General features: G+C 54.8%; 1 protein-coding gene across 1 annotated transcript; it reads left to right on the top strand.

Moving 5' to 3' along the window:
* Positions 1 to 3,053: 3,053 nt before the first annotated feature.
* On the top strand, positions 3,054 to 9,835 carry LOC115913448 (T-lymphocyte surface antigen Ly-9-like). Its single transcript, XM_030965471.1, is given in 9 exon segments — positions 3,054 to 3,112; positions 5,304 to 5,593; positions 6,996 to 7,255; positions 7,257 to 7,265; positions 7,826 to 7,937; positions 8,173 to 8,217; positions 8,976 to 9,028; positions 9,469 to 9,552; positions 9,699 to 9,835. Coding segments are annotated over 9 exon segments (966 nt in total). The 3' UTR covers positions 9,753 to 9,835.
* The last annotated feature ends 614 nt before the right edge of the window (positions 9,836 to 10,449 follow it).

The raw sequence follows: 10,449 nt of genomic DNA on the forward strand, positions 1-10,449 counted from the left end.
GGTTCCCTTCCCACCCAAACCATCCCAGTATTCCGTGGATCTCTAAATTTATAGTTTTGCCTTATATAGAATAAAAAATTTATAAATAATTATGGATTAGGGATATAAAAAAAAGTTTATAATATATATATATGTATGCACATATATATATACATATATGCATAATGTATTTAATATATAAAACAAGTAGTATATTTATATAGAAAAATAAGTATACATTATATATAAAAATAAGTAACCATTATATATAAAAATAAGTATACATTATATATAAAACTGTACTATATACATATCTATTATATATATACTTATATATTTTATAGATATAAATTTATTTTTTTATATATATATAAAAATTTATTTTATATATATATAACTACAGATTTTACATAGAATACATACAAAAATTTTGTATATTACATACAAAATGTATGTAATATACAAGATAAAATAAATTTAAAATTTTATGATTTACATCGCCATAAACGATTTTTACCTAATATTTTAATATTTCCCAAAATTTCCACCATTTTCCCCCATTTGCGGCCCCTAACCCCGGCGTGCTCAGCCCCAGCCCGGCGGGTCCCGCGCAGCCCCCGGGTCCCGCGGGGAGCTCACCTGGGCAGGTGAGGGCGGCGCGGGCCGCGCTCCAGCCCGCGGGGTTGCTGACGTTGCAGAGGCAGATTTGGGGTTCCGCGCCCTCGCGGAGGCTCCGGAGCAGCCGGGAGGGGCTCCCCGCGGGATCTGCCCCGGGGCATCCCCGGCACAGGCCCAGCGGTAGGAGACGTTCGCGGGGCTGGAGCAGAGCAGGGCCAGGTGGCACCAGCCCCGATCCCGCTGCAGGATTTGGGATTTCAGCTCCGGCCGCGGGACGGGGTCTGCGGGGACAGCGGGGCTGAGAGGGGACAGAGAGGGGACAGGGGACACGGGGACAGGGGACAGAGGGACAGAGGGACAGGGGACAGGGGGACAGAGAGGGGACAGGGGGACAGAGAGGGAAGGGGACAGAGAGGGGACACGGGGACAGGGGACAGAGGGACAGAGGGACAGAGGGACAGGGGGACAGAGAGGGGACAGGGGACGACAGGGGACAGAGGGACAGGGGACACGGGGACACGGGGACAGAGAGGGGACAGGGGACAGGGGACAGGGGACAGAGAGGGGCCAGGGGACACGGGGACACAGGGACAGAGAGGGGACAGGGGGACAGAGGGACAGAGGGACAGGGGACAGGTGGGACACAGGGACAGGGGGACACAGGGACACGGGTACTCACCCCACACGGACACTCGGAAGCACTGGGCTGAAATCACTCCCAAAATCTCCATGTCGACCCCATAGACCCCGTCATCATCCCTGTGAACCGGGGAGATGCACAGGGAGAGGTTTCCCCGCTGGAATTTCGCTCTCCCATGGAAAGGACCTCTGGGATAGGAGACAGTTCCATCCCTGGTGACTGTCAGGATCTTCAGGAACCTTTCTGAATCAATTTCCAGTTTCCACCGCACCCCTGTCCACTTCCATGGGGGTTTCTCCGGCACCAGGCACAGCGATCCTCCCACGGTCACTGCTCGATTTTGGCATTCCGGGAATCCTTAACCAGAGCGGGGAAAGTCGCGACTTTCAGGCAAACTGCGCACCCCAAACGCTGCCCAGGAAGGGGAACCGGCCCCGCGTCACGGCCCGGCCCGGCCCGGCTCTCCCTGGCCAAGGGGGGGCTGAGAGAAGCGAGGAGAATCCCCCCAAAGCCGCAGCCAGCCCCTCTGCATCCCCCCGCGCCCCTCTGGCCAGCGCCGCCCCGGCTTTTCCCCGCAATTCCCCAATAATTCCCGCAATTCCCCAATAATTCCCGCAATTCCCGAACGGCCGCAGCCCCCCCGGCCCCCCCCGCGCCCCCTCCTCACCTCGGCTCCCGGCCAGGCCCAGCAGCAGCGCCAGCAGCGCGGGGGGACAGCGGCGACCCCCGGGCGGGGCCATCGCGGAGCGGAGCGGGGACCCCTCGGGGCTGCGAGTGCCCGCCGGGACTTCCTCTGCTCCGGCTCCTTCCTCCTCCTCCTCCTCCTCCTCCTCCGGCCGCCCCTGCGGCAGAGGGGACAAGGACGTGTCGGGGTGCGGCGCTCTCAGCCCCAGAACTCGGAGGGAATTCGTTTGAATCGGCCCGGGAGGGCAATGTTGGGGTTTTTGGGGGGTTTTGCTTTCCCTCTGCAGCGAGCGCCGGGGACACTTGGGGACATGGCGGTGGCTCCGCTGTCCCCAGCTCGGGCAGCCCAGCAGCGGGGCCGGGAGCTTTGGGGAGGAATGTCCAACCCCAAAATGCACTTTCCAACCCCAATATGCACTTTCCAACCCCAAAATCCCTGTTCCCACCTCCAAAAATCCTCCTCATTCCAGCCCCCAAATCCCCTTTCCAGCCCCAAAATCTTGTCCTTAATGTCCCTTCCACCCCAGACCAGTCTGGGTCAGCAGCTCCCAGTTCCTCACTGGGGCAGAGCCACCAGGGCTTTTTAAAGGATTTTAAATCCATTTTTAGAGAACGTTTTTGAACATTTTTAGAACATTTTTTAGTCTGCTCCAGCTCACTTTCCCCTCACCCCAAAATTTCACCACGACTGTCTTCATGTGACCTTCCCTGAATAATCCTGATTGGGGAAGTGATGTTTCCCGAAATTGTCATTTTCCCATGTCCAGGGGTGGCTTTTGGGGGGGACAGAGGGGACAGGAGCTGCTCCCTTATGGCCAAGGCTGAGGGAACCACGGAGCACCTGAGCCATTTGTCCCACCCGTGGTGGGACACACCTCGGTCCAGGTGACACTCTTGGTCCACCATCATCTTTCCATGGAAAACAGAGTGGTTTGGTTTTTTAAAACACCTCAGGTTTCCATTTCGAAGTGTGAATTGCTTCTCCTTGATGCGTCACAATCATCAGAGCAACATCTGGAGCCACTTCCTCCCAGCAAGCACTGAAAAGCCATGCAGTTGCTCTTCCTCTTCCTCTTCATGGTGCGTAGTCTTGGGTGCTGCTGCCCCAAATCCTCTCCGTTTCCGGACATCCATGGACGTGTTTTGGATCCCTCTTCTCGCCATCCTCGTGCTCCTCCACCAAACCAGTGAGTGCCGGGTGCTCCTTGTCCCCTGGGAAGGAGATCTTGGGGTGGTTTTGGTGTTTTGGGTATTTAGGGATGGCTGGGAGCACCAGAACAGCTCCACGGGGTGGATTTGTGCCCAGTGTTGGGATCCAGGGCTGCCGTGGAAACCTGCTGGTACAGGGCTGGTGTCCACCCCTGGTGTCCATCTCTGGTGTCCATCTCTGTGTCCATCTCTGGTGTCCACCTCTGGTGTCCATCACTGCTGTCCATCTCTGGTGTCCATCTCTGGTGCCCATCTCTCTGTCCATCTCTGTGTCCATGTCTGGTGTCCATGTCTGTGTCCATGTCTGGTGTCCATGTCTGGTGTCCATCTCTGTCCATCTCTGTGTCCATCCCTGGTGTCCATCTCTGGTGTCCATCTCTGTGTCCATCTCTGGTGTCCATCCCTGGTGCCCATCCCTGCTGCCCATCTCTGTGTCCATCTCTGGTCCAGCCTCTGCTCCAGATGTTCTCCAGACATCCTGCTCTGCCTTCAGCTCCTGCTCCTCTCCACGTTGCCCCCCGGTTTTTGGAGGTCTCATCCTGGGGTCTTTTTTGGCTGAAAAGAGGGAAATTGGGAAGCTGGGCAAGGTTCAGCCCTTCCCCGCTCTGAGGGGGGTTTATCATGTGAACCATTCCCGTGGTTTCGTTATTCCTGGGAGTTTATCTCCCCCAGCAGCTTTTTCCTGCCACGTGCTCCTCTGTGCGTGTCCCGGGGGTGGCTGAGGCTGAGGGACACAGAAATTCCGAGCCCGACCTGGGGGCTGGGCCAGGATCGGTTCCCTGTTAGAAAAACTGGGAAGGAGAACTCCATTCCCAGTATAAATGGGGTGACACGGTTAATTGGAAATGGGAAGTTGCGAAAATAACCAAAACAACTCCTTCCTCCTTGAACTGGTGAGCCAAGGTCATGGTGTGGTCGCTGGAGGGAAGGGATGGGTCCAGAGGGATCGTGGACCTCGTCCTGGGCTGCATCCAAAGGAGCGTGGGAGGGTTCTCATTGGTGGAATGGTGAGATCCCACCTCGGATGGTGAGAGTGCACCTGAGATGGTGAGAGTCCACCTGGAGTGGTGAGAGTCCACCTGGAGTGGTGAGAGCCCACCTGAGATGGTGATATCCCACCTGGAATGGTGAGATCCCACCTGGAGTGGTGAGATTCCACCTGGAATGGTGAGATTCCACTTGGAATGGTGAGATTCCACCTGGAATGGTGAGAGCCCACCTGGAATGGTGAGATCCCACCTGGAATGGTGAGATTCCACTTGGAATGGTGAGATTCCACCTGGAATGGTGAGATCCCACCTGGAGTGGTGAGATCCCACCTGGAGTGGTGAGAGTGCACCTGAGATGGTGAGATCACACCTGGAATGGTGAGATCCCACCTGGAGTGGTGAGATCCCACCTGGAATGGTGAGCCCACCTGGAATTGACAGATCCCACCAGGTCTGGTGCCCCCAGCATGAGAAGGTCATGGGACTCTTGCAGCAAGGCCACGGTTTCCCTGCGGCCGCAGGGAGCGGTCAGCCTGGAGAAGCCGTGGTGGGGCTGCCCCGCGCAGCCCCCGCAGGGTCCAGGGCCAGGCTGGGCAGGGCTGGGAGCCCCCCGGGCTGGGGGAAGGCTTGGGGATTTCAGGGGAGGGGAGTGAGAGGAGTTTCGGGTCCCTCCCGACCCAAACCTTTCCACGATTCCCTGATTCTCCCCCAGGGAGCAGCTGCAGGTCTGAGCAGGAGCTCCCTGTCCTGCTCAGTGACCCCTCCTGACCCTCCCATCCCCAACTCCTCCTTCTCCTTTCCCTTCCAGTTCCCCTCTGGGCTCCGTCCTTGGCATGAGGCTGCTCACGAGGCTGCGGGGGCTCGGCCCGGGGGTGGCCTCGTGCTCTTCCTTCACCCGGGGACCCTTCCATGAGCCCCCCATGAGCCCCCAAACACCCCCGGCCCGGATGGGCTTCATCCTCTGGGTTCAGCAACTTCATCCAACCTTGGTCCCACCTTGATCCCAGCTTTTCATCCCACCTTCATTTCCACTTTTCATCCCAACTTCAGCCCACCTTCATCCCACCTCCATGCCCCCTTCGACCAACCTCCATCCCACCCTGAGCCCACCTTCGCCCCACACTCCCCCCACCTCCATCCCACCCCCATCTCAAGTTCTCTCCCCATTTTCTCTCCCCAGTGAGCGCCAGCGACCCCAAGGAGGTGATCGGGGTCCTGGGCGGGTCCATGACCTTGCGCGCCCACGATGCGGAAGGAAATGCAGCACACTGGAATTTTGGGGGTGATCCCATCGTGACCGTGCCATTTAGGGATCCTCGTCAAGCCATATTTCATAAAGACACATTCGAAACCCGCTTTGCTGTCTCTGAGAAGGGCCACGTGCTCAGAATCTCCCAGCTGAGGATGGAGGATGCCGGGACCTACTCTGTAATCATTGGGGAGAAAAGATCCACCTTCACCCTGCGGGTGTTCAGTAGGTGCTGTTAGTGCTGTTTTGGGGTGCTTTTAGTGCTGTTTTAGGGGTGTTTTTAGTGTTCTTTGGGGGTGCTTTTAGTGATGTTTTAGGGGTGTTTTTAGTGCTGTTTTGGGGTGCTTTTAGTGCTGTTTTGGGGGTGTTTTTAGTGTTCTTTGGGGGTGCTTTTAGTGATGTTTTAGGGGTGTTTTTAGTGTTCTTTGGGGGTGCTTTTAGTGCTGTTTTAGGGGTGTTTTTAGTGCTGTTTTGGGGTGCTTTTAGTGCTGTTTTAGGGGTGTTTTTAGTGTTCTTTGGGGGTGCTTTTAGTGATGTTTTAGGGGTGTTTTTAGTGTTCTTTGGGGTGCTTTTAGTGATGTTTTAGGGGTGTTTTTAGTGTTCTTTGGGGGTGCTTTTAGTGCTGTTTTAGGGGTGTTTTTAGTGCTGTTTTGGGGGTGCTTTCAGTGCTGTTTCAGGGGTGCTTTAGTGTTCTTTGGGGGTGCTTTTAGTGCTGTTTTGGGGGTGCTTTTAGTGTTCTTTGGGGGTGCTTTTAGTGCTGTTTTAGGGGTGTTTTTAGTGCTGTTTTGGGGGTGCTTTTAGTGCTGTTTTGGGGTGTTTTTAGTGCTGTTTTAGGGGTGTTTTTAGTGTTCTTTGGGGGTGCTTTTAGTGCTGTTTTAGGGGTGTTTTTAGTGCTGTTTTGGGGGTGCTTTCAGTGCTGTTTCAGGGGTGCTTTTAGTGCTGTTTTGGGGTGTTTTTAGTGCTGTTTTAGGGGTGCTTTTAGTGTTCTTTGGGGGTGCTTTTAGTGCTGTTTTGGGGGTGCTTTTAGTGTTCTTTGGGGGTGCTTTTAGTGATGTTTTAGGGGTGTTTTTAGTGTTCTTTGGGGGTGCTTTTAGTGCTGTTTTGGGGGTGTTTTTAGTGTTCTTTGGGGGTGTTTTAGTGCTGTTTTGGGGGTGCTTTTAGTGTTCTTTGGGGGTGCTTTTAGTGCTGTTTTGGGGGTGCTTTTAGTGTTCTTTGGGGGTGCTGTTAGTGCTGTTTAGGGGGTGTTTTTAGTGTTCTTTAGGGGTATTTTTAGTGCTGTTTTGGGGGTGCTTTTAGTGCTGTTTTAGGGGTGTTTTTAGTGTTCTTTGGGGGTGCTTTTAGTGCTGTTTTGGGGGTGCTTTTAGTGTTCTTTGGGGGTGCTTTTAGTGCTGTTTTGGGGGTGCTTTTAGTGCTGTTTTGGGGGTGCTTTTAGTGTTCTTTGGGGGTGTTTTTAGTGCTGTTTTGGGGGTGCTTTTAGTGCTGTTTTGGGGGTGCTTTTAGTGTTCTTTGGGGGTGCTTTTAGTGCTGTTTTGGGGGTGCTTTTAGTGCTCTTTTGGGGGTGTTTTTAGTGCTGTTTTGGGGGGTTTTTACACTAAAAGAGAGGTTTGTGACCCCCCTGTGCCCGCAGAGGAGCTGGCAGAGCCCACGGTGACCTGCGAGGCCCAGAACTGCTCAGGCGGGAGCTGCAGCTCCTCCCTGCGCTGCTCCGCGCCCGGCGCCGGCCTCGGGAACGTCTCCTACACCTGGAGGATCCAGGGTCGGACGTGGGACGGGAGCTCCGTGGTGCTGCTGCTGAACGAAACGTCCCAGGAGGAGCCGGAGCCGCTGACGTGCACGGCACGGAACCCCGTCAGCAACAGGAGCGTCACCGTCACCGCCCCCGGGATGCTCTGCGCAGGTGAGAGCCGGGGACAGGTCCCGATGGGCTGATCCCCGATCCGAAAAGCAGTAAGAAAAGGATTTGGGGTTGGGATGGGCTGGTCCCGATCCCCGAGAGCAGGAAAAGCTGGGATTTGGGGTTGGGATGGGCTGATCCCGATCCCCGAGAGCAGGAAAAGCTGGGATTTGGGGTTGGGATGGGCCGGTCCCGATCCCCTGAGAGCAGGAAAAGCTGGGATTTGGGGTTGGGATGGGCTGGTCCCGATCCCTGAGAGCAGGAAAAGCTGGGATTTGGGGTTGGGATGGGCTGATCCCGATCCCCGAGAGCAGGGAAAGCTGGGATTTGGGGTTGGGATGGGCTGGTCCCGATCCCCGAGAGCAGGAAAGCTGGGATTTGGGGTTGGGATGGGCTGATCCCCTGAGGAACACGGGAATGTTGGGGTTGGGATGGGCTGATCCCGATTCCCGTCGAGCCATGGGAACATTGGGATTTGGGGTTTGGGATGGGATGGGAATGCTGAGGATGGGCTGGGCTCATCCCAATCCCCTGAGATCTTCTGCATCTTCTCCCTTCTCCAGGTGCCCTTCTCCAGCAGCCAGGTCGGGCTCAGCGGCGGGTTCTGCATCTTAGCTGGGATTTTGGTCGCAGCGCTTTTGTTGATTTTCCTCGTGCTCCTGTGGAAATCCAAAGGTGAGCGTGGAAAACCATCCCTGGAGCCCGGGGAGCAGGAGGTGGGACCTGGGATGGGGGATGGAGCCAGCGTGGGGCTGATTTGGGGTGGATTTGGGGCAGATTTGGGGCTGATTTGGGGCAGATTTGGGGCAGATTTAGGGTGGATTTGGGGCAGATTTGGGGCAGATTTGGGGTGGATTTGAGGCTGATTTGGGGCAGATTTGAGGTTCTGATTCTGTCACATCTCCCCCAGGCTGGACAGAATTCCGCCTCTCCCAGTCCAAGCCTGCAGACACAGGTGGGATTTTGGGGCAGCCCCCCGCCCTTTTTCCTGGTGGGAATTGCATTTAGGATCAGGGGAACCATCCCTGTGGTTTGGGATCGGAGCTGAAGGACCCCGACCCCGCTGTCCTGGTGGGGAGTGGGAAGGGCTGATCCCGGGGGACGATCCCAGATTCCTGAAATCCCATTTTCCTTCCATTTCTGCTGGAAAACTTCACCCCAGACCACCAAGGGGGAGCTGGGAGGGCAGCCGTGGGATCATGGAAGAAAGAGGGAATTTGGGGAAAAACAAGAGCTGGCAAGAGACATTTGGGGGGAAAAGCCAGGAATTCCACTCGGGGACTCAGGGCCAGTCCAGCCAAGAATTCCAGAATCCCCAAGGTTGGAAAATCCCTCCACAACCACTGAGTCCAAGCTGTGCCCGATCCCCAGGAATTCCAATGGGAAATTTATCCCAAAAATGGGATTTTAAGGGATTTTAAATCCCCCTTTCCCTGCTCTGTTCCATGAGCGATGAGGTGACCGCATGGAGGACAAAACAAACAGAATTTGTCCTCCAGAAAAAGCAGCCAGGAATTTGGGATTTAAACCGAAAAAAGGGCGGATTTTCCCTGTCCTTGGTGCTGGAAGTGGGACGGGGAGCGATTCCCACCTCCAGCAGCTCCGAGGGGCTTCGGGGTCGAGGTTTTACCCAAGCCTGGGCTCCTGAGGTTGGGACTCCTGCATTCCCTGCATCCCAAATCCGCTAATTCCTGCTTTTTTCCCCAGTTCCAGGGGCCACGAACGACTACACGACCGTGTACGCCGAGGTAGGCCCTTCCCAGCAGGTGAGCCTGGGGTTGGGGACACCTTGGGGACACCTTGGGGACACGCTTGGGGACACCCTGGGGACGCGCTGGACAACCGGGAACCCTTGGTTCCTTTTGAGAATCCCAAGGGGGAAGTGCCACAGCTGGAGGTGGCCCAAGGGCACCTGAACTTGCCCAAAACTCCGTGCCCAGCCCCAAAATCTCGGTTTTGGAGGGATCAGAGAAAAATGGGGGTTTTGGGGTTGGGAGGGAGTTTAGAATTGTCCCATTCCCTGGGTGGGGACGCTTCCCACTGTCCCAGGATGGTCCAACCTGGCCTTGGGATGGGCCAGCACCTCCAGACGTGGATCTTTGTGGGGTCTCTGGATTTGGGATCTTTTTTCCAGCGCTGAGCCCTAAAAATTTAATTTTTTTTTTTTTTTTAATTTTTAAAACTTTTGAAATCCTCTTTTCCCCAGCGCGTCCCTGATGGAACTAAAGCCAAACCAGCCGAGGGGGGACCCTCCTCAACCATTTATTCCCTGGTCAAGCGCCCAGACCAGGTGAGCCGGGGCTGGGGGATGGAACCCCTGGGGCTGGGGGGGGCACAGAGGGGTCCAGAGCCTTAAACCAAACCCTGGATCTCCCCCAAAGGCTGGGATCAGCCCCCAGGACCCCAAACCAAGCTCGTGTCCCTCTGTCCTTGCAGGTGGACGGTGGGACGGCACAAAATGCCACCACGACTGGCCTGGAGCTGGTCTAGAAGGACCCAGAGCTAGTCTGGAGAACAAGAGACTGGTTTAAAAAAAGTGGAATTGATTTAAAGATCTATTTTAATGAGTCTGCACCTGGTTTACAAGAAACTAGAACTGATTTAGAACTGAGGAAGCTGGAACTGCTTTAAAAGGACCTGGAACTGGTTTAGAAGAACCTGGAACTGGTTTAAAGGGTCTGGAACTGGTTTAAAGGACCTGGAACTGGTTTAGAAGGACCTGGAATTGGTTTAAACGACCTGGAACTGGTTTAGAAGGACCTGGAACTGGTTTAAGGGGTCTGGAACTGGTTTAAAGGACCGGGAACTGGTTTAGAAGGACCTGGAATTGGTTTAAACGACCTGGAACTGGTTTAGAAGGACCTGGAACTGGTTTAAGGGGTCTGGAACTGGTTTAGAAGGACCTGGAACTGGTTTAAAGGACCTGGAACTGGTTTAAAGGGTCTGGAACTGGTTTAAGGGGTCTCCACTCCCCGATCAGACAGACGGACCCCACAAGGTGGCTCCAGAACATCTCCAACATCCCTGATCCCGCTCCGGACCTGGATCTCACGGATCTCCCCCTCCTGGAACCTCCCTTTCCCCCCTCACCTCTGCTGCCTCAGTTTCCCTCTCTTTGGGATTTCAGGGAGGATTTTTGGGATCTTTCTCCATGTTTTTGGGAACCTTCTCCATGTTTTTGGGATCT

This window comes from Camarhynchus parvulus, chromosome 25, assembly GCF_901933205.1.
Source record: "Camarhynchus parvulus chromosome 25, STF_HiC, whole genome shotgun sequence".
Taxonomy (NCBI): Eukaryota; Metazoa; Chordata; class Aves; order Passeriformes; family Thraupidae; genus Camarhynchus; species Camarhynchus parvulus.